General features: G+C 46.4%; 1 protein-coding gene across 1 annotated transcript; it reads left to right on the top strand.

Annotated features, from left to right (window-relative positions):
- Positions 1-1,521: 1,521 nt before the first annotated feature.
- Positions 1,522-27,360, top strand: XKR7 (XK related 7). The gene is made up of 3 exons (XM_051979451.1): positions 1,522-2,786; positions 17,505-17,704; positions 19,163-27,360. Exons 1-3 carry the CDS (start codon positions 2,194-2,196, stop codon positions 20,113-20,115), a joined length of 1,746 nt encoding a protein of 581 aa, XP_051835411.1. The 5' UTR covers positions 1,522-2,193; the 3' UTR covers positions 20,116-27,360.

Here is a 27,360-nt window from a genome sequence, read left to right as displayed (position 1 = left end):
AGCAGTCCACAACAACCAATTTGTGAGCATCCTGCAGCTGTCCCTTGGATGTCGACCACCAGCATGGATTCAGCAGGGGAAAGCTCTCCCAGTTCACTATCTTCCCCTCCTCCATCTCGAGAGATTGTCAGCAACAGCTGGGTCTGGCACAGCCCCCAGGCATGGCACTAAGCCAAAATGGGCCCACACTGGGGGAGCATCAGCTGGGAGGAAGTCAGGCAGGCAGGCAGGCAGAGGCTTTCTGCTGACTGTGAGACTGCCACAGAACTCTGGGAACTGCTGTCTCCCTCACCCAGCAGCTCAAGACTCTCTTGGAACTTTTCTATAGGGAAACCGTCTCTCCTCTATTTTAAAGCTCAGAAAGGTGTCTTGAGGATGGTGTCTTGAGCTGTGAGTAGGAATTTGGAAAAGGGGAGCATTGAACCTGTCCTCCAATCAGAGATATGGGTGACAGTTCAAGGAGAAGTTTCTACCTACCAAAACTGAAAAGGAAATGGGTATTCCTCCAATATCTACCGACTTAGGGTACATTCTAACATGCCTGGTGCTGAGGGATGGTAGTAGAGTGTGTTATCAGCAATTCTAACCCCTAACTCTAGGGAAGACAGCAATTGTCCTGCCTTTCCTCCTGCGGGCAGTGTGAGATCCCTGAGTCAGGGAAAGACAGTTTTCTCAGTCTAGTTGGACTAGATCTAGGCCATTTAACTTGGAGTTCATGAACCACTAACAGATTGTGAATAGATTTCAAAGGCTCTGGGTTTGTTTTATATTTTGGAAATTGTATTTCTCTTGTAATCTTATTATTTTAAAATGTATTCTAAAACATTCTGAAAAGTGGTCTATAGGCATCACCAAATTTGTCAATGGGTGGTCCATGACCTAAAACATTTAAGAATACCTGGACTAGTTCACATAATGGATACTGGGAATGGGAAAAGTTCTAGACTTGGAACTAGGGGATCTGTTCAAATCCCTCCTCAAACATTTACTAGTTGTATGACCATGGGGAATTCACTACTTCAGTTTCCTCATTTATAAAATGTAGATAATAGTACTTGTACTATCTACCAGAGTTGTTTTAGGAAAACACTTTGCTACAAAAATGTAAACGAATTTAGAGTCCTTACAATTTGAATGTATTCTAAAGTTATTTTGGGAAAGAGGATTAATGATTTGTGATTTTAATTGTATAAGGAGTTGTTAGTGAGGAAACTCTCTTTACCATTGGAAACCAGCACCTAGTATTAGAGAATTCTAAAGTTATAGGATGATAAATTTAAAGCAGGAAGATCATTTAATTTAATCCCTTCATTTTACAGAACAGAAACTTGTGGCTCAGGGAGATGAAATTATTTGACCAAGGTCATACTGAGAGAAGAGCCAGGATTTAAACACAGATCCTACCACTACAAATGCAATTCTCTTTCAACTACACTGGGTGGTTCTGTCACAGCTATGATCTCTTTTCTCTGTTGTAAGATCCCTTCCAGTTCTCACATTTTATGTTCTATTTTCTAAGGTTTCCTCCAGCGCTAACATTCTATGACTGTATTCTTTTCTTTCTTAAGCTTTCCAATTCTGGAGGTATTAGGGCCTCGGTCAATGGGAAACCCCTTCAATTCCCTTCTACTAGTCTCGACCACACCCGACAAGGCCAGGGTAGGATCAGGCCCCCTGAAGTGAATGGCGAAGTGGAGTGGAGAGGGGGAGACAGAAAAGATGAATGAATGTAGTACTAGGGGGGGTAAGGGGTTCCGTGAAGAAGAGATGAAAGATGAAGGGATTTGGAGTTCTGCTTGGAACAGGGAAAGGGGCGCGGCAGAAGGAGGGAAGGAGGAACGACCAAGAATGCAACCCCCTTCCCAACTCCTCCCTGATCTTTCCCCTCTCCCATCACGTCCCACCATCAACTAGGAGAAGAGGGAGCGGAGTGGGACCAGTGAATAATTGAAGAGGGGAGGAGAAAGGAGAAAGGGGAGGCAGAATAAGAAAAGGAAGAGGAAGGAGGAGGAAAGCGTTTTAGGAGGAGAGGAGGAGGAGGAGCGGGAGAGCAGGAGGAGGAAGAGGAGGAGGAAGAGAGGAGCCATCAGCAAGTACCTCCTCTCAACCACCACCGCCCCCTGCCCCTTCCCCCTCCCCCTCTCTCCCCACGCGGCCGCCCGGAAGTCTCTCCCCGCCTCCTCCTCCGCCAACATGGCCGCGAAGTCGGATGGAGGCGCCGCCGCGGCCGGCCCGGGCCCGGAGGGGGCGGCTGGCGGGGCCCGGGCCGGCTCGGGGCCTCCGGGGGTTCTGGGGACTGGGGCTGGGGCTGGGGCGGGGCTGCTCTCGGTGGGGGGACGGCGGCCCCGCTACAGCCTGTGGGACTGTTGCTGGGCGCTGTGCGCGCTGCTAGTCTTCTTCTCCGACGGGGCCACCGACCTGTGGCTGGCGGCTAACTATTACCTCCAGGGCCAGAGCACCTGGTTCGGCCTTACGCTGCTTTTCGCGTTGCTGCCCTCCCTCGTGGTGCAGCTGCTCAGCTTCCGATGGTTTGTGTACGACTACTCATCTGCCGGAGCTGGCCCAGGTGCAGCCGCGACCGCCTTCAGCACCAAGGACAGCACCAGCGCTAGCGTCAGCGCCAGCGCCGCCTTCAGCACGAAGGACAGCGGTCCCGGCCCGGGTCCCGCGGTGTCCGCCCCTCCCGCTCTATCTGGCGCCCGGCGGCCCCACCGCCGCTGCTGCCGCCTCTGCGTCTGGCTCCTGCAGTCACTAGTTCACGTCCTGCAGCTTGGTCAGGTCTGGAGGTAGGAAAATAAGGAGCTTCCGCGGGATGGGATGGGATGGCATGGCATTGGAAGAGATGGGAGGAGATGGGATGAGATGGGATGGGATGATTTGGAATGGGATGGCTTGGAGGAAAGAAAAAAAGGTCTGGGAAGGGAGGTTGAAGAGGGCAAAAATCTTGGGGGGTGGGTGAGAAAGGACTAGATTGATTCGTTTCCTTCCCCATATTTCCCAGCCCCACCCTGTCCTCTCTCCTCTCCCTCACCTCCCAGGAGGTCTCCCCTCTGGCCCCGCCTTCATGGGGCAGTGCAAGATGGGGGGCGGGGGAGGGAGGGTGAGAGAATCACAGTGTCCAAACTGGAAGGATCATCTCAGGGCTTAGGGGCCCTCCTCCTCTTAGGGGTCAAACACTCTTGTAATGAGGAGAAAATTAAGGCTCAGAAAGGATAAGTGACTTGTGCAAAGTCACCCAACAAGCCTGACAGAGCCAGGAGTAAAATCATGAGACTCTTTCATAGCCTCATTGAATGTCAGAGCTAGAAGATATTTTCACAAAGATAATCTAATCTAACCCCCTCATTTTACAGATAGAGAAATTGAGTCTTATAGTCTTAAGTGAATGGTCACACACGTAGTAAATGACAGTGAGGAATTGAATCCAAATCTTCTGATTTTAAGATCATTGCCTTTTTGACAATATCATGCTATCTGTAATGTTTGTTCTTATAATGTGAAGAGAAAAATAGGGAAGGACATAGGGATGATGAAGCATTTGGAAAGGGAAAGCTTTGAAAAACAAAGGTGGCAGCAGAACTTGCTATTTCTTTAGTTCCCTTCACCCCCTCAACACACTACCCCCCACACACACTTCCTGGTCTGGAGAGCATTGGGAATGAGTCCTTTTAGCTGAAAAGGTCTCTCTCTGGATTTGCAATCAACAGCCAATAATCAAATAGCATTTATAATCAGTTAACATCTCTATTCTGTTGCCTTGTTTTAGTACCCTATGTCTTTCCTTCCCTTTCTGTCCTTACCTTAAATCCTAGGAAAGGAAATGCTAGAAGAGGAAAGCAGGCCCAAGAAAATAGGCCCACTATTTCAGGAAGGCTTTGCAGGCTTCCTATTCTCCAACTATATTTCTTTCCCTTTGGGCTGAGTTGCGTTTAGGGGTCTTTTTTTTGTAGTGTAGTGTTAAAAGCATAGAACTGTCAAGTCAGAAGACTTTGGTTTGAATCCTGACTTTTCCTTTTTCAAGCTGTGAGGTCTTTTGCAAATCTCTTCCCCAGTCTGTGCCTTACTTTTCCCACATGCAAAGCAGAGAGACTGAACTACATTATCTCTATGGTCTCTTCCAAATCTCGTACTCTTAAGTTCTAAGGTCCCTTCAAGCTCCAGCGTTCTGTATTCTGAGCAGCTTTTTATATTCTGTGATTAGGATTAGAGTTGGGGCAATGATTCTTCTATCCCACCTCAGTGGGAATTTGGGAACCAACCTTGTCATCTCTCACATCCAATAAGGACAAAAGAAGAAGCTCGGTTTAGATTCCATGGGAGGGGAAACCTTGAAGTTTTTCACAAATTTGTTCCAAAACATTCCCTGCTAGTGGAAGCCTTTTGAGCTGAGTTAGATTTAAAAGAATGTTCCCCCAAGCCCTGAAGTCAGGAGAACCTGAGTTCAAATCTGCCCTCACTTAGCCCATCCTGGCTGTGTGACCCTGGGCAAGTCACTTAACTCCAATTGCCTCAGCAAAAAAAGAAAGAAAGAAAGAAAGAAAGAAAGAAAGAAAGAAAGAAAGAAAGAAAGAAAGAAAGAAAGAAAGAAAAAGAAAAGAAGAATGTTCCCCTCAAAAGGCAATGGGAAGCCATGTTGAGAGAGAATTTCACTTTAGCAGGACCAAGAGCTGGAGAATACTGTAAGAAGATATCTTCATTCAAAAGAATGAATCTCTAATGATGCCTATATTTCCCCTGTCACCTAGTTAATCCATATAGGCTTCTTAGTAAAGTAAGCTCCTGTCTCATCCTATTGGTATGAGTCAGGCCATCCTAAGTGCCCTGTACTGACATTGCTTGGGAGAGAGAAAATGCAGATCATTCTGCTGAAAGAAGCACTAAATAAACCAGGAGGCCTGTGTTCTCTGTTAGTGCTTTCTCCATTAGTAGCTATGATTATGGACTAGTTCCTTCCCTTTCTTTGGCTTAGTTTCCTAATCTGTGAAACAGAGCTAACATTTTTACCCTTCATACTTCAGACAGATCTTGTGAGGATCAAATGAGATAATGGAGGTGAAAATGCTTTGAAAAGTATAAAGCATCATACAAAAGCTTGAAAGATAGAACACTGAACTTTTGGGGTCAAGGCTTCTGATTTATGTTCCAGTTGCCTGCTCTTTATATCATTTTGACTGGGTAACCATGCCTCTCTAAGCCTCAGTTTCCCCCATCTGTAACAGAACCAGTCAACTGCAACTTGGTGAACTTGATCTTCCTCAGACTGGGGAAAATCACTATCCATTTAAAGTAAGATGATTATTATTATTAGCCTGACACATAAAAATAATCAAGTCTATATTCAGGAACCAATCTACATTTATCTTTCCCTTGGCTGAGTGGACAGATGGAGAGAGATATTTTTAGATACTGAAATGGTAATTTCCTATTCTTGGTAACCAAAGCTCAGTTCCCTCTGTCCATCAGCTTAAGTCCTATATAACTGGCCTTTACTCACTAGCAACCTCAAGCTACATTCCTTCCACTCCTTTCAGAACATCCTTATGATAAGCTACCTCTTTGCCTTCTTTGACCATCCAAAAATGTCCTCAAAAAGAGATAGGAATAAATGAACAGAGGTGATAGCTTCAGTTTAACAGTTATTAAGCACCTAGGCACTGTGCACCTAAGTACATTGCACAAGGCAATGGGGATACAAAGAGAAAAAAAACTCCCCTTCCCTCAATGACTTACCTTCTATTTGGGGGCAGGAAGGCATACAACACATATATAAGTGAGAACATAAAATACAAAGCAATCTCAAGAGGTGGAGAGCATTAAGAATTGGTGGACTTGGGAAAGATCTTGTATAGAAGGTAGCACCAGAATAATACAGTGGATGGAAGGTTAAGACTGGAGATAGCCACTCTGATGGCAGAATCAGGATGAGTTCCAAAAGAACCAGCAGTGAGGACTTGTGAGTCTCTCTTCTGCCTCCACTTTAGGGAATGTAAAGCCAATTAAGGCAGTAACTCTATACCTGACCTTTTTCTGGGTCTCAGTGTCTTCAGTAAAATGAAGAAGTTGGACTGGATTCCTCAGGTCTCTTCTAGATCTGGCATTCTATAATTCATATTTAACTCAAAACTTCTTTGTTCTAAGATATCTTTCAGTTTTTGCATTCTGTGTTTTTTCTTCCAAGGTTCTTTCAACTCTGACATGCTAAGATTTAGCGACTGATTCTAAGAAAGTAGATGGAAGTCAGTGATTGGGTTGTTTTGGGAGGTTGATAGAGGAAGTTAGGTAGCACAGGGGATCAAACAATATGACTTAAAAGTTCCTGTTCCTAAGTGGAAACCAGAAGTCAGGAAGCTTGAGTTCTACCCTTAGCATTTCTACTAACCAATAGTACTTTAATTAATTTACTTTTCTTTTCTAAAAGACTCAGTTTCCTTCTCTAAAAACTGATGAGGCTGAACTTGATAAATATAGCTTTAGCTTTATACCCCTCATTTTATAGATGAGAACCCTGAAAGCCTTAGAGATGAAGTAGAGGTCACACAGATAGTAAATGAAAGAACCAGGATTCAAGCTCTTGTCTCTGATTCCAAAGATAGTATCCTCTAGCAGTCTTTTCCCTATACCAATTCTGTACTGATTCTGGAATTCTATGACTAACTTCAGGTAGTTCATATCAGTTCTAGGGCAAGACAGTTGAGCTGTCTGTTCTCTCCATTCCCACCTCCTCCATCTTATTCTTGATTGCCTTCCTGGTTGGGCAAACCTGAATTCCTCAGGCTATATACAAGGCAGTACCAACCTGTGGATGTAACTAAATGAAGAAAAGTCCTGAGCAAGTAACAGAATCCACTCCTGGAGTGTTGGGGTAAGAGTTTATTGTGGAATTGTACTGACATAAATACAGTCATGTTTCTTACTTTAGTCAAGTCATGTTTACCTCTTTGAACCTCAGTTCCTTCATCTGTAAACTAGGATCATAGAACTTAGAGCTGGAAGGCATTTTAGAGATAATCTAATTCAATTTTTCATTTTTTGAGACTTAGCAAAGTTAAGTAAGAAGGTTACTCAGATAGTAATTACCAGGGTTGGAAATGGAAATCACATTTTCTAACTCTAAATTTGTATTCTTTCCATTGCCCAAACTAACTATACTAGTGCACTTACAGGATTATTGTGGAGATACTGCTTTGTAAATCTACAAAAATGTCAATTATTATTGTTGCCGTTTTCAGGATTTTCTGACTGGAAAATTCCCCACCTGACCTGGTCAGAGATGCTACAGAGGTCCAGGAGGATCTCCTGACCCATACCTTACAATTAAACATTATACAATAACAATTATTATATTATCATTAATAATTGTTATTATAGCATTATGCAATTAAAAGTCACACTGTCTTACCACTGACTTAAGATGTTCAAATCATGAAACTCAAAGCTGATAAGGATCTTGGAGATCATTTGATGTGCACACATCTTTTTACAGAGGAATAAGCTGAGACCAGGAAAGGCAAAAAGACTTACTTGCCAAGGTCACATTGATAGCAAGTGGCAAAGCAATATTTGAACTCATATCTCCTAAGTCTAAATTCATTCTTCCTTGCTCTTTGATTTGGGACAAGCACCTTTTCGTCACCAAATGTCAGTTTCTTCATCTGGATAATCAGGTAGTTAAATTAGATGGTCTCTAACTGGAAGACATTTTGTTCCCTTCAGGAATTCTCTTTTGCAAATCTCAAAGCATTCTTCCTGAGTAGAGGCCACCACCTTCCTAAATGGCAGCCTCCTTCACTCAGTTTCTTGGGTTCTCTTTTTTTCTCTGGCTGATACGGGAGCATGAGTCGGAGCTGGGAAGTGGATCCAGGCGCCCATATGCTCAGCTTGTGAGTCTCTCTTCTGCCTCCACTCTAGGGAATGTAAAGCCAATTAAGCCAGTAACTCTATACCTGACCTTTAGGACAGAAGGGCTTCTTGCTGAGGATTTATCTTTTGCTAATCTTCAGCTTTCTCCTGAGTGGACTGTTAACCTAATAAGTATAATTTACTAAGCCCATTAGCAAGAAGGGATTTTGCAATAAATTCTATCAAGGACCTCTAGATCCTTGGACTCTTTCTAGTAATTTCTGAGACCTCCCAGGATCATGAGTAGGAACTTCGTTAAAGTATTTTAAGTCATCAAGTCTGGATTTAAATCCCAGCTCTGCCTCTTAATACCTGTGGGATCCTAGGCAAGATCCTTTTCCTCTAGACATGAGTTTCCTCTTCTGTAAAAAAGAGAGTGTTAGATTCTAAGATTTATAATCTCTAAGTGCTCTTCTAGCTCTAAATCCAATGGCCCTGTAGTGCAATGCAAAGAACTCTGGTCAGCTCAGGAGAACTAGATTCTGGTCCCAGCTTTGCCATTACTGGATATATGACCATGGATGAGTCACGCAAAAGGATTAGAATCCTGGGTAGATGGTAATAGGGTAGAAGATTGGTCATTTTGACATCCTTTGTTGTTGTTGAGTCATTTTTCATTTATGTCTGACTTCATTCCCTTTGGAATTTTCCTGGCAAAGATCCTAGTTAGCCATTCCTTTCTCCAGCTCATTTTACAGATGAGGAAACTGAGGCAAACAGAAGTTAAGTGACTTGCCCAGGGTCACACAGCTAGGCAGTATCTGAGGTCAAATTTGAACTCATGAAGGTGATTCTTCCTGACTCCAATGCTGGCACTCTATCTACTGTGTCATATAGCCCTTGACTATATTAAGGACAAGAGACTAGGTCTTCAGTGGGAGAGTGGGAATAGGGAATATGAACAGCTTAGGTGTTAAGTTGGATAATAAGATTGCTAAAGAATGGAACTAGAGAGTGAAGAATTTCTAACAGAACAGTTTCTAGTCTGGGAAAGAAGCTAAAGGTCCATGTATATTGGTTAGACAGATTCTTAGAATCCTGGCACAGAGCCCTACTCACCAGTCCAAAGGTACCTAAGAAGTCCCTAGTCCAAACTCTCCCCACTGTAGGATCCCTCCACAGCTTCCCCAAGAGTTGGCTATCCAGTTTCAGTTTGAACACTGGTATTCAAAGACAAACTCATTTCTAATCAAGAGCATTTAAAATCACAAATTGTTAAAACATCCGGATTCATTGTTGAGGTCTTCTTAATATCTCTGTTGGGAAGGGCCTCTCTTGGGAAGAGCCTCCAAATTCTGACTCTTCCCTCTGGATACTTCCATTCACACATGTACACCTTACTTTGCACTGTAACTTTTGTGGGGGATGGGGGAAAAGAGGAGGAGAGATGAAGGTAGTAAATGGGGAAGCAGAAAATAACAGAGCCCACCTTCAGAGAAAGCTTTATAGTATTTTCCCCACAACTTTGAAAGACAAGAATTATAAGCATGATTTATTTTTCTTTGCTACCAAAGGAAAATGAGGCCTACAGATGGACTGAAAGGGACCTTAGAGATTTCTAGCCTACCCACTTATTTTACTGTTGAGAAAACTTGGACCCAGAGAAGGCCAGTGATTTACTTAAGAACACAGAGGCATAAGTAACAGAGTTGGAGTTTGAATCTCGGTCCCTTAACACCAAATCGATCTTTTCATCTTGCCATGATTGGCTAGTTATTGTCTTTCATTCTTAAAAGGAACCAAAATGATATCACTATGTTGGAATCAAGGTACTGTATGTATGATTGTGGCTGATCATACCAATACGATTTTGGAAGGTTCTACCACAGGTCAGGCACAAATAGTCCATAAAATAAGATAATAATAACAGTCCTGCCATGATAGTGTGACCATGATCACAGAGCTAGTATATGGCAGGACCAGGACTAGAACCTGAGTCTTTGGATTCCAAATCTAGTTCTCTTTCTACTTACCCACAAGATAAAAGACTATTGCCAAAAGTAATCTTACACTCCAGGACACCTAGTCTGACACCCTCATTTTGTATGTGGTGAAACCCAGGTTCAAGCGAGGGAGAATGAGTTGGCAAAGATCACATGGTCAATAGCAGAAATAGAACCTGAGTTTCCTGATTTTCAGCCCATGGCATCCTGATGTAAGTGAAGGGTAGAGTTTGGGAGTTAGGGGACGGCAAGATAAGGCTTGGGCATGTAACCTTTAAAAATATATACTAAGATTTGCTGAGATTATAGACTTAAAGAATGACAGAATTGGAAGGAATCTTAGAACCCATTTAGGATTCCTATTTCTTTTTGTATTCCCAGTACATAACACAACATCCAGTATATAGTAGGTGCTTAATAATGCTTCTTGATTCATTAGTTCTATTTTCTGATTAAAAAGAAAAATGAAGTGATGTACTCAGAATCATACATCAAATCAGTGGCAAATTGGGACTAGAACCCAGGTCTCCAGAATCCTAGATCAAGGATATTTTCATTGCAAAACACCAGTGATTTTTTTCTGAGCTCCAAAGGGTTAAATTGACGAGTGGCCGGCCTCCTTTAAACTCAAATACTTTGTAATTTGCAATATGCTTTTTCCATATTATTAGGCTATGAATTCCTTGAGAGTTAGGTTTTTGTATTTCTAGTACCAAATACCGGGCCTGCAAATAGTAAGCACTTAGTAAATGTTTATGAAATTGATTTTATCCAACAAAATATTAAGTGACTGTTGTGTCCAAATTCCGTGCTGATTACTTGGGAGGAAGGATGTGTGTGATGTTTAAATAAAACCCATGGAGCTGACTTTATCGAGCTTCGTCTAGTAGAATTGAAGTTAACAGATGGAAATGAAGACCCAGACAGGGAAAGAGACTTGGCTGAGAGTGTATAGCAAGTCTAGGAGGGAGAACTTAGAATCGTGCTAGAGCTATGGAGGTAACTATATACAATGATGGGCAAGTCACATAATGTGAAAGAAGCTCAATTTTCTTATCTGTAAAATTGAAATCATAATGTCTGTGGTATCTAACTTATAGGGTTTTTGTGAGGATCAAATTAGATGATGTATATAGTCTTTTGCAATATAAATGCCAACTTTTATTATCTAGTCTCTTTCCTATCCCCACCATCAACACCATTTTGCAGAAAAGGAAGCTGTGGCTCAAATAAGGTTTGTGACTTGCCTAATGTCACATAGCTCATAAAATAGCAGAGCCAACATTCACATCCAAGTCTTTCATTGCCAATCCCAGTGCTTTTATACTATTATTCAACACACTGCCACTCCCAGCTCAAATTCTGGTCTCACTCTAATACAAAGAATTGTGGCCAGTCCTCTCTCCTCAGGATGTCAGGAGAGTGAGATAATCAGGAATTTTTCCCCTTGGGCACTCAAATTTTAGAGGAAACTGACAAATTTCCAGGTTTTCAGCCATTTAGAAACAACTGAGTTTAGTAACTCATTAGTGAGAATAAGTTAAAATAAGTCATTAGATGCTATAACTCAAGTAAGTTCCTCTGTGATTTCAACCTGCTCTTTTCACACTGCAATTAAAAAAAAAAAAAAGAATTCGTTTTAAAAAGTTGATTTGATGGCATATTTCATGCTGATTGCCACTGGCACAAAGATGATTAGTTAACAGCTCTGTTTCCTTTTCACCTACCAAGATGGGTATCTAGTGAGTCAAGAGATAAGTGATTACAATTAAGTTATTTGCTGACACTGATGTCTTGTTCTACTGCCAATATCAGAAACATGAACTCCAAGAAAGCAAGAAAGGCTTACTTGATTTACATCATCATAGTAATGTAAATGAGGAATCTAGGCTCTTAAAAGGAGCAGTAGGAGCAGCTAGGTGGCAGTGGATAGAGCACCAGCCCTGAAGTCAGGAGGACCTGAGTTCAAATTTGACCTCAGACATTTAATACTTCCTAGCTGTGTGACCTGGGCAAATCACCTAACCCAATTGCCTCAGCAAAAAAAAAAAAAAGAAAAAAGAAAAAAAAGGGGGGGGTATAGGAGATAGGGGTGGAGGAGAGAGAATGTAGTCCCTCCCCCAGCCAGGATTAGAAGATCCTAGAGGCTTTGAGTAGAAGTATGTAGTGTCTCATACTGCAAGGAGAAATTCTAATGCTTGTAGCAACAGTTGAGAGGACAGATGTGCCAGGAAGTCTCTAATTCACCTTATTCTCCACTCAAAAACAATCTTATCCTCCTTATTGATTCCTTAGGACTCCACAGCAGTATTCTTCTAAACACATGCAAAGGAACTCTGAATATGTTTGTTTGGGAGCAAGAGAGGGAAGGTTTGACATGGGATCCCAGAAGGACAATCATGATGTGGGGAATAAGCTTATTCTATGGGCCATTTCTCCAAGAAGAAAAGCAGTGGGCTTTAGACACTGACCTTCTGATCCACCCTTCTGGAGATAGATTTGTGGCAAACTCCAGAAGAAGGAACTAGCTTATCCTTTTTGGAGGTATTGAGAGAAAGTTTCATATCAGAGCCTGACTAAGAATCATAAAACTACAGAAAAATACAATGCAATACAGTTAAAATGTGATATGATTAGAACCAGAGGTGAGAGCAAACCAGTATTTTTTTCCCTAGGCAGAAAACAGAAGACTTGGGGATGCAGGAAACTCAGAACTTGGGACCTAGTGATCACTTAGTCTAGCTCCTGAATTTTATAGGGCACATCAGTTGAGACACTTAAAAGAGATGATCCAGGCTACTAGATGACCCAGGCTACATAATGATCCAGGCAATTAGAGGGCACTATAAAGCACAGAGTACTGGGGCCAGAATTGGAAAGACTCATCTGCCTGAATTCAAATGTGATTTCAGATACTTCCTAGTGGTGTGACCTTGGGCAAGTCACTTAACTCTGCCTCAGTTTCCTCATCTGTAAAATGAGCTGCAAAAGGAAATGGCAAACCACTTCAGTGTCTTTGTCAAACAAACCTCAAGTAGGGGGAAGTCAGACCTGAAAATAGCTAAAAAATGACAAGGTTCCTTCCAGCTCACTCCTACCTTTCTGCTCTCTGACCCAGAAGCTGAGGGGCTGCCGTTCATTTGGCCCATAGCTTTAAATTCTTTACTTCCAACTATATTGGCTCCCGCTCCTCTCTGTTCCACAGGACAGGCTTGCAACAGTCATTTTCTCATGTTTGCACAGTTTTGGCATCGCTAGGATGTTTTCTGGAGAGAGAATTAGGACCTTCTAGGAGAAGAATTTTTAGCCTGAATCTGTTAGGATGAGTTAGGAAAGGGGGGGGAAACACCTCATGGAGAAGGACACATGCAGAATCTCCCAGAGACTGACAGATGGAGAAACCAAGGATGTGAGAGACACCCAAACAGAGGGACCCACAGTTGGAAGGGGGTGGAAGGAAGAACAGCCGAGCTCAGGCCTACAGACTGACCTAATACAGAATGGGGTGGGGGCTTTGATGGGACAGGGATTGTAAAGTCAGGACCTCGTACTGAGAGACTCCCATTTGCTCAGAGAACCCTTTTCCTTCATGCCCCAACTGAATCCTGCCGCCTTCTCTCGATGATGATGATGATGATGATGATGATGATGATAAAGAGAAGCCTGGCATAGAGTGGAAAGAAGGCCAGCCTTGAACCTGTGTTTGAGACCCTGCTTCAGGGATCTGTGCCATTGAGCCTCATGTCTCTAGAGAATAATCGGCAACACCATCAAAATTCACATTGTCATTGCGCTTTTCATTTTTAAAGCATCTTCCTCTCCACAGCATCCCCAAGGACCAGGTAATACAAGTATTCACATCGCTGTTTCATAAAGGAGGATACTGAGGTTCAAAGTGTTTCAGTCACTTGTCCATTGTCACACAGATAGTAAATACTGTAGCTAGGAGTCAAACAGGGTAACAATATTGAACATTTATGTAGCACTTGAATATCAAGCACTATGCTAAATATCTCATTTGATCCTCACAACAATCCTATGAGATAGGTTCTATTATCATACTCATTTTAGAGTTGAGGAAACTGAATCAGAGAGAAGGTAAGTAACTTGCCCAGGGTCACACAGCTAGCAAGTGTTTAAGACCAGAATTGAACCCTGGTCTTTCTGACTCCAGACCCAGCTCTATCCACTGCCCCAAGGCTGGTGAATCTCCTTCAGCTTTTTTTGCAGAGTTCCAGAGCAACTGAGATTCGCCAAAATGCTCCCTCCTACCCAGAGCTCTAAATTGAACCCAGGGAAACTTGCTCTGCTCTGAATTTGAGGAATTCATCATCCAATCTAGCCCCAAACAAAGTGGTCATGATGGTGGCTATGGATGTTTTCTATTATGATTCTGTGATGGTGAGAGTTCCAAAGAAATCAGAGATCTTAAAATTTTTTAGCTTTCCCTTCCTCCCTGAGAGGCCAAGAGGTGTTCAAAATTAATAGACCTCCCTCAGCTAGGGGAGAAATGTAGGAAATGTAGGAATTATGTAAATGTAAAAAGTTATATAAAAAATGTAGGAAGTAGAGCATAGTAATGTAATGTAATAGGACAAGAACTGGGAATGTGGAGGACTGAATTTTAGTTCTATCTCTGTTTAGCTTTGAACCTGTTAAGCCTGAGCTTTTTTCCTCTGTTGTAAAAGGAGGTAATAATCCTTTTCTGCCTCTCTCATAGGCTTGTTTTAAGAGAAGCACTTTGTAAATTAGAAAGCCCTACAGAAATAGAGGCTATTTATAATCCATCTGTCCCTAATTCACAGTGTATCATCTTGGGCAAGACTAGCATCTCTCTGAGCTTTTGTCTCCTCACTTGTTCAGGGAATTGGTACAATACCACTTGCCTTCCCCAATTCCCACCCTCATCCCCACTATCCCTACACAGGGTTGTTATGGGGAAAGAGTGTCACAAACCCAAAAGATCTATCAAAAAGTGTGAACTATTTCTCCTTTCTGAAGGTCCAAAATGTACTGGCTCCATACAGAGTTAGTTACAGAAGCCTCAAACCCTGCATTCCAAGAGGACCTCCTAGATATAGAATGACAGTTCAGACAGATGGCACACTCCCCCACAAAGCCCCACACATGGAGTGCAAACCCAAAACGCTGGGCTCTTCCATCCTTTGATTTTTTCTGTTGGCAGACATTTCAGTCTCTTGCTTGGGTGAGATTAGCTGGTCAGTAAAAGGGAAAGGGGGAGGGGGGACCCATATCTTTTTTCTCTTCTAATCATATAGAAGGGGCTTTCTTCTTTAGAGGGTGGGGTCTTGAAGGAGGGATCCAGCTGGGAGCTGGGAGTTAGTGACAAAATGAACAACTGTAGCTCACTTCTTGGGCTGGGGAGAAAAAGACAGGAAGACAGAGAGAAGAGAGATGGAAAGGGAGGGTGAGAGAGAGAGAAAAAAAGAAGAGAGAGAAGAAAAAGAGAGGGGCAAAGGCAAAGACAGAAAGAGGAGAGAGAGAAGAGAGGGAAAGAAGAAGAGACAGAGAAGAGAAAGAGAGACAGAGGGAAAGACACACAGAGAGAGAGACAGAGACAGAAAGAGGAAGGAGAGAGGGGCAAAGGCAGAGACAGAAAGAGGAGAGAAAGAGAGGGAAAGAAGAAGAGACAGAGAAGAGAAAGAGAGACAGAGGAAAAGACACAGAGAGAGAGAGAGACAGAGACAGAGAGAGGAAAGAGAGAGGGGCAAAGGCAGAGACAGAAAGAGGAGAGAAAGAGAGGGAAAGAAGAAGAGACAGAGAAGAGAAAGAGAGACAGAGGAAAAGACACAGAAAGAGAGACAGAGAGAGAGGAAGGAGAGAGGGGCAAAGGCAGAGACAGAAAGAGGAGAGAGAGAAGAGAGGGAAAGAAGAAGAGACAGAGAAGAGAAAGAGAGAGGGAAAGACACAGAGAGACAGAGAGAGAAGGAGAGAGGGGCAAAGGCAGAGACAGAAAGAGGAGAAAGAGAAGAGAGGGAAAGAAGAAGAGACAGAGAAGAGAAAGAGAGATAGAGGGAAAGACACAGAGAGAGACAGAGACAGAGAGAGGGAAAGACAGAAACGGGAAGGAAGGGAAGGGGGAGGAGAAGGAATCTTTTGTTTGTTGGGTTCAAATCTTTGCTTTGCCCTGCACGTTCTGCACTTCTCTGGGCCTCAGTTCTTCTTCCATTATATGGGGGTGAGAACACTTGCTCTGCGCTGGCTCACTGGGGTGCTCTGAGTGGTCTGTAAGCCTTAATGTGCTATAGAAAGGGGAATCATTGTTCATATGATTATTTTACTGTGTCTAGGACTGGCTTGAATGAAGACAGGAGGCAGAGCAGGTGGGTGGGGGCAGAGGCGGCTTGTCAGGAGGTGATCGATGCTGGTGGGTCTGGGAGCTGGTCCCAGGCCCTCCTTCGATCCTCACCCTGACTGAAGCCAGGCAAACAGATGGCACTCTGGGCCTTCCATTGGGACCCCCCTCCCTTCTTCTCCAGCCCCTCCTTCCTCCTCCCCAGGCCTTGTTCACAGTAGGACCAGCTGCTCTCTTCTTCCTGTAGGAGCCTGGAGCTGCAGGGAGTAAGGAAGAGGGGAGGGTGACAAAGGCTGCCAGGCTGGGTCGGCTTCTTGTAAATAATGACCGCTTGGCCCAGGGTCCCTGGTGGCAGGCCTGGAAGCCCCCAAGGCTGCCGAAGGTGAGGCCTGAGGGACCCTCAGTGCGGGGTGGGGGTGGGGTGGAGACGGAGGATGTGGGGGAGGGAGCCTGGATGCTCTCCAGAGAATACTGGGCCAGTCCCAGCTTCCTCAATATCTCCTACTTAAACTGCTCCTTCTGCTCCCCCAACCTGATGCGCTTCTGAGTCAGCATTGAGCTGTGGTCCTAGATTGAAGCCAAGAAGTGGAGCGCACTGTGATGGGAAGAGCACCAGGCATGGCTTCAGGAGAGCTGAATGAGATCCCAGAGGAAGTTTTGATCTGGCTAGCCATGGGACCATAGGCAAAGGAATTCATTTCTCTGGGCCTCAGTTTCTTGGTCTGTAAAACAGCTTAAGAGGTTTGTGGATTACCTCAAGGTGCTTGAACTTGGATGGGAAGATTTTTGCCTCTTTATTTTCATTAACTTCTAACTGAAATTTAGCATTTATTTCCATGATGAATGTAGGGAGCAAACATTATTATCCTGAAAAGGCGCCCATAATCTTTTGAAGACAAATCCATGATACAAACATGGTTAAGAAATGCTGAACTAGATTAACTTTAAAATCTTCATAATGTGACAAGAAGAGTACTGGATTTAGTCACAAGGTGTGGGTTTGGAGCCTAACTCTGATACTAGCAGTGATTAAGGCAAGATTCTAAATCTTTCTCTGAGACTCAGTTTCCTCTCCTGTAAAAAGGGAAAAATCATCCTTGGTTCCTAGGAGTATTGAGGACAGTGCTTTGTAAACCAAAAAGAACTCCAAAGAGAGCTGTTATTACTAAGGTCCCCATCCCTCTCTCCAGGGAATGTCTTCTGGGAGTTATCTCCTACTCCTTGCCTTTCCACCTGGCTAGGAGGAAATCCCCAGCCTTAGCCATGGCTGGGGGCTGGTAGGCAGCTCCTGTCCCTTTCTCCACCCCCCAGACACACACACCTGCCCACTGTCCCATCTTCCCCAGGTACCTCCGGGCCATGTACCTGGGTCTGCAGAGCCGCTGGCATGGGGAACAACTGAGGCGCCACTTTTACTGGCGCATGATGTTCGAGAGCGCCGACATCAGTATGCTGCGCCTACTGGAGGCCTTCCTGAAGAGCGCCCCACAACTTGTGCTACAGCTCAGCATCATGGTCCTCCAGGGACACATCGAGGCCCTGCAGGGTGAGGGCCTAAGGCCTCCCTCCCCCATCTTCCTCCTTTGCACCCTGTCCTGAGCCCCCAGCTCCTTACCCTAAGACCTCCTCTTACCACTGACATCCCTCTGGGGGTTCCCAACCCCTCCCAGAGGGGGAATCTTGTCCCACCCCTCACCCTGCAGTTTTCCTCTCCCAGCCACTCTCACCCTGGGTTTCCCTCAGCCTCCTCACCACCCATCCCTCACCTGAGGGGTCCTTCTCCCCATCCCTTACCACTCCCTCACCTTTTAGTTCCTGACTCCTCTTCCTTCCCAGCCCCTCATCCCAAGCTCCTTTGTTCCTCCCAGTCCTTCTCTGGGAGACCCCTTGGCTTGGGAGACTCCTTAGCATCAGTGGTGACAGGGATTTGTGGCTGAACACCTCAAGGTAGGTCAGGGCGCCTGGTCATTCTTCTGAGATCTGGCCAAGGACCTCCCTCTCCTTGATGTTCACCCCTCTGTCTTTTTCTCTTTCTCCTCTGCCCATGCCCTAGACCTGCCAGAGGGGCCCTTGGGATCCTCTGGATGAAAGGACTGCATGGCTCCTGTCCTAATCCGTGCAAAGCCCTGTGGCCCAGGAGCAAAATCACCCGCTTGGAGTCAGTTTAAGTGATCCCAGGCCGGATTGAAGTGTCCCTCCTGCCCTCCAGTTTACTGGATCATCCAGGCCTCTCTCTGTTCTAGCTCTTATTTTCTGCACAACTTTTGACTGGCTCCTACCCATCTCCTTCCCTCCCCTCACTCTTCTCTCATCTCTGTCTTTATCCTTTGCTGTTCTTCATTCTCTTAGTTTCCTCCCCTCTCTTTTCTCCTGTCCCATCAACAGCCACCAACGCCTTCTTCTAGTTTCCCATGTGCTTCTAATCTCGGAGATCCAGAGCTACCTCGCCCTGATCCCGGCTACCTCAGGTCCTGCCTCATGCCCCTCTCTTCACTCTCAAAACTCCCCTCTCCTCCTGCACCAGCCCATCCATCCATTTCTCTGTTCCTCAGTCCTTGAGAATCTCATCATATCCGTAGGAGTTTCCCTACAGGAATTCCACTCTGCTCTCAGGATGAAGGTGTCCTGAGGTAAGGGGAGGAGAAGGAGGTGTGAGAGAAAGGACTAAGAGAAAAGAGCCTGGGTTTGAATCCCAGTTTGACTTTAGTTTTCCCATCTATAAAATGAATAGTTTGGACTAGTGACCTTTTAGCTCCAAATCTAGGGTTCTATGACCTCTTACCCTAACTGCTCTCAGAGACCCTAACCCTGACCCTTATCCCCACCCCAACCCCTACCACCTGCCTCCTGTCCTTCTCTCTCCTCTCAGAGACCCTGCCCCTAACACTGAGCCCTCCTCCCTCCCTCTCACCACCTCCCTCCTCCCTCCCTTCGGAGACCTTGCCCTATCCTTAACCCCGGCCCCTTCCCCCGCCCCTCCCACCTCTGGCCCCTGTCTCCACAGGTCTCTCCGCCTCAGCCTCCTTGGTGTCTCTGGCCTGGATCATTGCTTCTTATCAGAAGGTGCTCCGGGACTCCCGGGACGACAAGCGTGCCATGTCCTACAAGGGGGCCGTGGTCCAGATCCTCTGGCACCTCTTCACCATCGCCGCGCGGGCCCTGGCCTTTGCCCTCTTTGCCAGCGTCTTCCGGCTCTACTTTGGCATCTTCATTGTCGCCCACTGGTGCGTCATGACCTTCTGGGTCATCCAGGGGGAGACAGACTTCTGCATGTCCAAGTGGGAGGAGATCATCTACAACATGGTGGTGGGGATCATCTACATCTTCTGCTGGTTCAACGTCAAGGAGGGCCGCAGCCGCTGCCGGATGTCCATCTACTACTGCATTGTCCTGGTGGAGAACGTGGCCCTGACTGGCTTCTGGTACTACAACCACAACTTCCCCACCGACTTCAGCGCCTTAATCATGGTGTGCGTGGTGGCCGCCAGCTATGCCCTGGGCATCTTTTTCATGCTTGTCTATTACTGCCTCCTGCACCCCAACGGGCCCATGTTTGGTCCCCAGGCTCCCGGGGGCATCTTTCCTGAGGCCGTGGGCACTGGCCCTTCTGGCCCCCCTGCCGATGCAGTTACCAGTCCGCCACGGTCCTTGCCCCGGACTACAGGTGGAGAGCGGGATGGGGTCCCTGGAGACCGGGACAGTGGGGTGCCAGCTGTGTTCCAGGTCCGGCCCAGCCTCCCGGCCACACCAGTGGCCCGCACTCCCCGGACAGAGGGGCCTGTGATTCGAATAGACCTGCCCCGAAAAAAGTATCCGGCATGGGATGCCCACTTTATAGACCGCCGGCTCCGTAAGACCATTCTGGCGCTTGAGTATTCATCCCCAGCTACCCCCCGCTTGCAATACCGAAGCATGGGGGCCTCCCGGGAGCTACTGGAGTATGAGACCACAGTGTAGGCTACTCCACAACCATCAGGGTGGGGGGATAAGGGGTATGGCGGCTCCACTCCCCTAAACCAGTCAGTGTTGAGCTTAGGGTTTTCAAGGGCCGTTGGTCTAAGGGCGGGTGGATCTCTTGGACTAAGGGTGGCAGGGAGGGGAACATAACGACCCCAGCCAATGGAAATCCTTCTCCTCTCTCCTTCGCAATTTTTTGGGTGACTTCATTGGCACTAATGCACTGTCCCCTGCTCTGGCCCATGTAACGCCCATACCCAGTCCATCAAACTCCCTGGGATCCAGGGAACTAACTGGTGCTAAACTTCCCCACCAGGCCCAGAGTCTTCTCTTCCATACGGCATTTCCCGCCCACCACCAATGCCATCACCTCTGATGAACGAAGGCAGGCTGTGGGTTCCATTAGCTGAAATGCAACTCTCTGTGGGATACTGTGGATACCTAAAGGACCTAGGCAGTGCGGTCTAGATGAATGACGGAGAATCTAGGGTCAGATCTTGGCTTGGCTGAGCTGTTGGACGAGTCATGTCCCCTCTCTGGGTACCAGGTTTTTTTGCTACGAAATGAGAGGGTTTGATCAGATGATCCTTAAGGTTCTGTCCAGCTGTGACAGCCTTTGAATTCTGTGGGACCTGAGATCTGGATGTGGTACCATATGGCATCTTGAACTTCCAGACACCATACGGCGTCTGGGCTGAGCTGAACTCCTGAAGTTGAGGGGACCGGCCAGGATGAAGGGTTTAGTTTTGGAGTTGTTCAAAGGCCAAATTTCCAAGACCAAACTCCTAGATTTGGAAAAGTTATGGCTTTGGGATCATAGCAATTAGAAGATTCATCTAGTCAACCCCCTCATTTTGTAGGCAAGGGAAATGAAGCCCAAAGAAAGGAGGTTACCTGCCCTATTGACTTGGAATTTGAATGTAAGTCTTCGGCTCCAGCATCCAATATGTCCAACATCTACTATAATGCTCTCCATATGCCAGGGCATAAGGGAATTTCTGGAATACTGTCTGGGAAACGTTCTGAGTCTACACACTTTTTTGTTCTAGATTCTGCTATGCAGGTTCTAGATGCCTGTCTGTAGTAGAGCTCTAGGGACAGTGTGTCTGTGAGATCTGTTTAGCATTGTAGTTTTTCCTTCCAGAATCTGTTGCTGAAGTCTTGACCTTGTTCTTATTGAGGGGTCTTAGGGTAAAGAATCCATATTTGAGGAACCTTCTAAAGATTCTAGAGTTTAAGGTTCACAGAAGGCTCTAAGTTCCTGATCACTTTGTGACTTCTTTGCCATCAAAATGGGAAAATATGATTTTTAAATTATTGGGAATTTGAAAAACAAATGATGAAGGATATAAATTCTGTCAACTATTTCAGATGGGAAACTCGAGCTTTGGGGAAATGACAGGAATTTCTGGTTCTCAGCCAGGCGCACAGCTGTAGCCCCTGCCCTGAGGTACTTGGGAAATGACTCCTTTGACGTTGGGACAGATGGAGCCCAGGGTCCAATAGTTATCTCCCAAGGCTTTTGGACAGAGGGAGTCAGATTTGGGGCAACCTCAGGGTATTCCATGGGAAGGAAAAAGAATTGCCCTTGGGGGCAAGGTTAAGACATCCTGTTCTCCCTAAGCAACTCCAGAGTCCAGATGGTATATTCCTGGCCCAGCTTCTAAAATGGGACTGAAGAGAGAGATAAGATAGTCCAGATGACTAAAATATGAACTGAGCTTGATGGGAGTGGGAATTGAGAATGAGGTCCCCTTTAAAGGCCATGTTGTTGCCTCAAGGCACCAGGTTGAGTTGGGATTGGGGATGGTAGGGTTAAAGATTAGTACAACCATTTTATTTTACAGATGAGGAAACTGAGGCCCTGGAATGGGAAGTAAATTGCCGAAGCTTATACAGTAAGTTAGTTCCAGAGGAGGAATAGAACCCGGGTTTATTGATACCCAGCCTCCAGTTCTTTCCCCTAAACCTTGAGCCCATCCTCAGGTGGCCACTGTCTCTATTAAAGGGGGGAGGGGGGAGGATTGAAAAAAGGGCAGGACTTAGAGTGCAAAGAAACTCCCAATGTGCACACAAGTATACACACAGATATCATGCATTTATATATACATACATAATCCCCACATTGAGCACACATTACATTTTTTCACAGATATCCCCACAGAGTGAAATCATGTATAGTCCCCTCATGCCAACATACTTAGCTGCTTCTCCATCTCTCCTCCCATTCCACATCCACCCCTGGAAGAGTCCCAGGATAGTGGTCTAAACAGTATGTGGCTGAACGAAGGGGCTGAGACCAGGTTACCGGGACTTAAACTTTGCCAGGCTTGCTGCAAAGATAGGTACGTCCATTTCTCAGCTGTTTTTCTGTAGTTTTCTGGTTCCCCTGACCTGGATCTCCATTTTGTAGGAGAGAAAATTTAAGATTCAGAGAGACTGAGGTTTGTCCAAGGTCACTTAGCTAGTGAATGTCAGATACAATGTTGGAATACAGGCTTCCCTTTTTCTAAGGATCTTGGACACGAACCTGAAAAATTATGGGAGTCTGGGACTTCCTAGAGTTCTTTACGAAAGAATGGGGAAGAGGTTTCTTCCTTCCCTTTCCCTATAGAGTTCAGCTCCCAAAGACTTCACCTCCAGTGAGCTCTCTTTCCAGCACCAGATTATGGAAAGGAATTCAAGATGCCCAAGATCTAGGGGCAGCATTGAAGAAAAATAGATGTTTTAGGTCCCTGAAGCATCTAAGCTATCAGGATTTAGGGCTCTCCTTGCTTTGTGCCCAGAATGTTTTCAAGCCAATTTGGAAGTCTCAGTTTTCCAGGCTCACAGAATTCAGAACTTGAAGGGTCCTTGGAGGTCATGTAATCCTAACCCTATTTTACAGAAAAGGAAAGTGAGGCTGAAGGTGATAAAAGGATTTGTCTAAGCTTAGACAGCTAGCAAGCATCAGGAGCTGAATTCAAGATCAGGTCTGTAGCATTCAGAGTTGGGAGGGACCTTGAAGATCACCTGAGCCAAATTCTCATTTTAGTGCCGAAGGAATTGAGGCTGAACCTCAAAGTGAAACAGTTGGTGAATGGCAGAGTCAAGAACGAAATCCGGCTTCCTGATTCACAGTCTGGGGCACATTGTGTGATTGTTTTTAAGCTCGGGCATTAGCCCGTTCCGGGGGCTAGAGATAGAAATGGGTCTGGGAGAGATTAGTCTTCAGCGGTGGGAGCTTTTGACCAAACTCTAGTTCTGACTACCCAGGTCTCCCCCAGGGGTATCTATGGTGTCCTTTTGTCTTCCTTCCTGTGACATGATCTACCTCAGCTGATCTTTCTGTTCCCTGCCTGGCCCTTGGATGTCTTTGTCCTTCCCTTCCATATTCTTCCTTCCTGGGATCTTCCTTGGTCCCTCTTTGATTTCTTAGGTGACTCTAAGTCATAGAATCACAGAATGTTATATCTGGGAGAGGCCTTAGAGACTGTTCTCTTTACAAATCAAGAAAATGAGGCTCAGAGAGGAAGTGATTTGCCCAAAATCACACTGCTATGGAAGGGCAGAGTCCAGATCCCTGAATTCACAGAAGAAGCCAGAAGGGAACTAGATCATTTAACCCAACCCCTCATTTTAAAGGTAAAGAAACGGGGACTTAGAGATAGAAGGGACTTGACTAAAGTTATCAAGGGAATAATAGTAGCAGAGGCAAAAGAGGGACCTGTTCTTTCCACTACTGTTCTGTCAGACCACCAAAGGAGCCTTGTTGGTGGAATGAAGAAAGGAGGTTTTGCTATCTCACCTCCACCCCTTTCTTCTCTGTTGCTTCTTTGTGGTCCCTCAATACTGGAAGAGACATCAGTTCCTGCCCTTTGGGTTTTGGTTAGGGAACAGAAAATGCTTTACAAAGTACACAAACAAAATATCTGGTTATGCTACTGACTCATCATGTTCCCCTCTTTGAGTCTCAGTTTCCCCTGTAAAAGGAAGTCGAATAAGATCATCCTGAAGGTCCCATCCAAGGCTGTGATTCTGTGAGAGGGTCAGATTAAGCCCAAGCTTCCTCTAATTCTCCTGCTTGCTACCAGGTCATCATTAACAGTGAGCATGAAAAGTGCCTGGTCCCATGTGAGTGAATTCTATGTTGTACTCCCTGACACTGCCGACCCTCTGGGGCCAACCGTTCTCACACTGTGCAGGTTACTCGGACTCGTCTCCACCCCGCTCCCCCAGGACATGCAATCTCCTTCTCTCTGTCTCTTTGTTCTTCCTTATCTCACTCAATTTCTTGGTCTCACTCACACACACACATACACCACCACCATGTGCACCAATCATGGTGTCCTATTAGGTTTGGTCTACACTCTCTACATCCATCATGCACCCAATGCACTGACTGTACCATGTGCCTTGTTACCATGTCCTCCCCACTCCCTCCCACTGCAGCACAGAACCCATCCCCATCAAATGGTCCCAGGTCGTTATTGGTACCCTGTATCAATCGACTACCTCCTGGGAACAGACAACCCTCCTGAACTAGCCGAGTCCTTTGTTCTTACTCTCTAGCCCAAAATATCACACCTTCCATTACCTTTCATACCCACATCCTGCTGCCAGATACACTGATAGGCTAGCTGGTCAGGCTGGCTTTCTAGAGGTCAGTGGAGGCCTTTCTCTATTGTTCACTGCTTTGTGGCTGGTACTAGGTCAGCTAGAAGAGCCAGATCCCCGCAGGAAGCTTGGGATAGCCCCAGGCCAAGGAGATCCTGTTGGAGTAGGCAGATCTATTCCTGGGCCAAGAGCAAGAGATCTATAACTTGGAGATGAAAGGGCAAGGAATCTGTTAAAGGAGGAAGAAGGAAGAGGTCTGCAAACTGGAGGAAAAAAAAAACAGATGACCTGGGAAACTTCTCTCCTCTTCCCGTATTGTGGACATCCTTTGAGTGCTCTTGTCTTTCTGCCCATCTGAATTCATCGTTCTCACAATCTGAAGAATAAGGACTCTCAGAGGTCAGCTCAAACCCTGCTTCTCTTCTTTATCCTGAAGCCCCAGAGCTCTGAAAGCTAGGTCCCCTCCAAGCTCATTGGGGAAGTGGGGGTCTCATGGAGCAGGCTTCTGAAGTACAGATGTACAGAAGAAGCTTGCTGCTGTCCCTCTTCCCAGGTTCTTCCCCTGATAAGTGGGACTAGGAGGGGCTGGAAAACCCAGTCCCCGCTTCCCTACGGTGACATCTCTATCAGGTGCCTAAAGAAATGGTCCAGTGACCAGGAAGGGAAGGTAGAGCTGCTTCCCGAAGACCTCGGGCTGGGGAGGACTTGGAATCTGCTACTTGTCTTCTCCCAAGTGAGTGAGGCTGAGATGCTGAATGAGAGAGCATTTCGCTTCCAGGATGGCACAGAGACAGGGGCTTGAGCCAGAATCCACCTGGAATAAAACTCCTGGCTTTGGAGCCAGAAACCATTCCCAACTGGACTTTAGCACCAAGCCAGCTCTAGAGCTTAGAGCTCTGCCTGTTCTGCGTTGCTCCAATTACTAGTTTCTCATCTTGAGGGCTGGAAGGCGAGAGCCATGCAGAAATCGTCAGAGCCTAGAGGCTTTCAGCTGGGAGCTAACGGGTCTGGGTGAAGGAGTTTGTTGTCTTCTGCTAATTGAGGTTCTGTTTCTGTTTCTCCTCTCTGTTGGGCTGCTGGGTTTGATGGGACTTGGCAGCCATCCTTCTGGACTACCCCCTCCCCATCCTTCCAATAATAGGCCTAACCTCATCTCCAGTCCTGCATTTGGGGGCCCCAGGAGAAACTCCTGACAGGCCCCCCCTGACAGTCACCATTCCCCCAGCCTGGACCACCAGAGCCCCCTGGCTTTTCAGGGACAACCATTGTTAAAGGGCTAGAGTCACATTCAGTGCCCAATGAGGCCAGATCCCAGGATGCTCTCCCTGTTGGGGACTGCCACCTAAATCCATACTGCTCTTGGGGTTCAAGGAAGGGATTAAGTCAGAGTCTTCCCCCAAGAATATGTAGAGAGCAAGTCCAAGGACTCGGCCCCTTCTCTTGCCCTTTCTATGCTTCCCCCCCACTTGGGGATGAGAGACAGCACCAACCTGTGGCTAAAGTGCTTTAAGGCCCAAGAACATGCTTGTGGGGAAGGGAGGATCGGTTCCGAAAGGACCTCGAACTGCAGGCTGCATTTGGGGCGCACTCTCTTCACCAGTGGGCCAGCCCTCTTGAGAGGGCCCTGATGGGTGGGGATGGGGGGTGCAGGTGGAGGAGTGAGTGGGAGGGAAAGGCTCGGAAGATTCTATGGTGGGAGGGGGGGTGAGTGTGTATGGTGAATCTGGTTCTGCAAAGGGGGTTACCCAAGGAAAGAAGAAATGGGGAATCAGAGGTAAATGGAAGAATCTAACCTCCCAAATCCAGAATGGAGCCTGAGAATAGGACTGCCCGGAGCTGGGATGGAGTGAGGAGCCGAGACTCAGCCCCCTCTCCAGGAAGGCCTTGAGGGCCAGCGGGGACCCTCCCGAGCTGGGGCCTTCCCTGAGAAGGCACATTTCTATGCATAATCACGGGGCTGCAGGCACCTGCAATAAGTGGGGGCAGGGCAGGGCTCGGCCTCAGCTCCCCCTGCTCTGAAGGCCCAGAGCCAGTGTGGGAGAGGGCAGCCTCCCCGGCCCGTCAGCCACGAGCTGCCTCGGCTCCCAGAGCAGTCAGTGCTTTGAGGTTTCCTCAGACCCGTGAGCTTGTCCCGTCTCAGACTGAATCGAATTAAGTGTCGGCATTTTCTAAGCTCTTGCCCTTTGCAGAGTTCACCAGTCTTGGGGTCAGGGGCCATATGAAAATCTGATTCCAGATGCGCCCCCATTTCAGACGGGATTCCAAATTCAGACACGGTTCAAGTTCCAACTCATCCCTCTTCCTTCCTCCCCATCCCCAGTCCCCGCCTGGCTGCTGACTGACAGGATGCCCCACTCCGGACTCCTTCCCTCAGCTTAGGCCCCAGCAGCTTGGGCTCAGGGTTCTGTCAGCTCCCTCGCCCCCTCTTCTCCCCCCCGTTCCGTTGCACCCCTTCTTTCAGTCTCCCTCCATGTACTTCAATATTGTTGGTGCCACTTCTCCTTCCTCTGCCTTCCCCGGGGCTCAGGCGGGGAAGCCGGGGACCCCCAGGCCGGGCTTTCTGTACTGAGACTTTTTTGTACGCCACAAACTTTTTGTATATTTTTAATTTTGCTGCAACATGAGATATTAAAGTCATTTCAGTACAAA

This window comes from Antechinus flavipes, chromosome 2, assembly GCF_016432865.1.
Source record: "Antechinus flavipes isolate AdamAnt ecotype Samford, QLD, Australia chromosome 2, AdamAnt_v2, whole genome shotgun sequence".
NCBI lineage: Eukaryota > Metazoa > Chordata > Mammalia > Dasyuromorphia > Dasyuridae > Antechinus > Antechinus flavipes.
The sequence above is the reverse complement of the archived record's forward strand: the minus strand, read 5'-3'. Positions and strand labels throughout refer to the sequence as shown.

Bases quoted from the DNA above. Each gene is read 5' to 3' on its own strand.
- XKR7 (XM_051979451.1), top strand. From the start codon at position 2,194: ATGGCCGCGAAGTCGGATGGAGGCGCCGCCGCGGCCGGCCCGGGCCCG. The intron at 2,787-17,504 runs GTAGGAAAATAA...CATCTTCCCCAG, and splicing joins CAGCTTGGTCAGGTCTGGAG to GTACCTCCGGGCCATGTACC. The intron at 17,705-19,162 runs GTGAGGGCCTAA...CTGTCTCCACAG, and splicing joins ACACATCGAGGCCCTGCAGG to GTCTCTCCGCCTCAGCCTCC.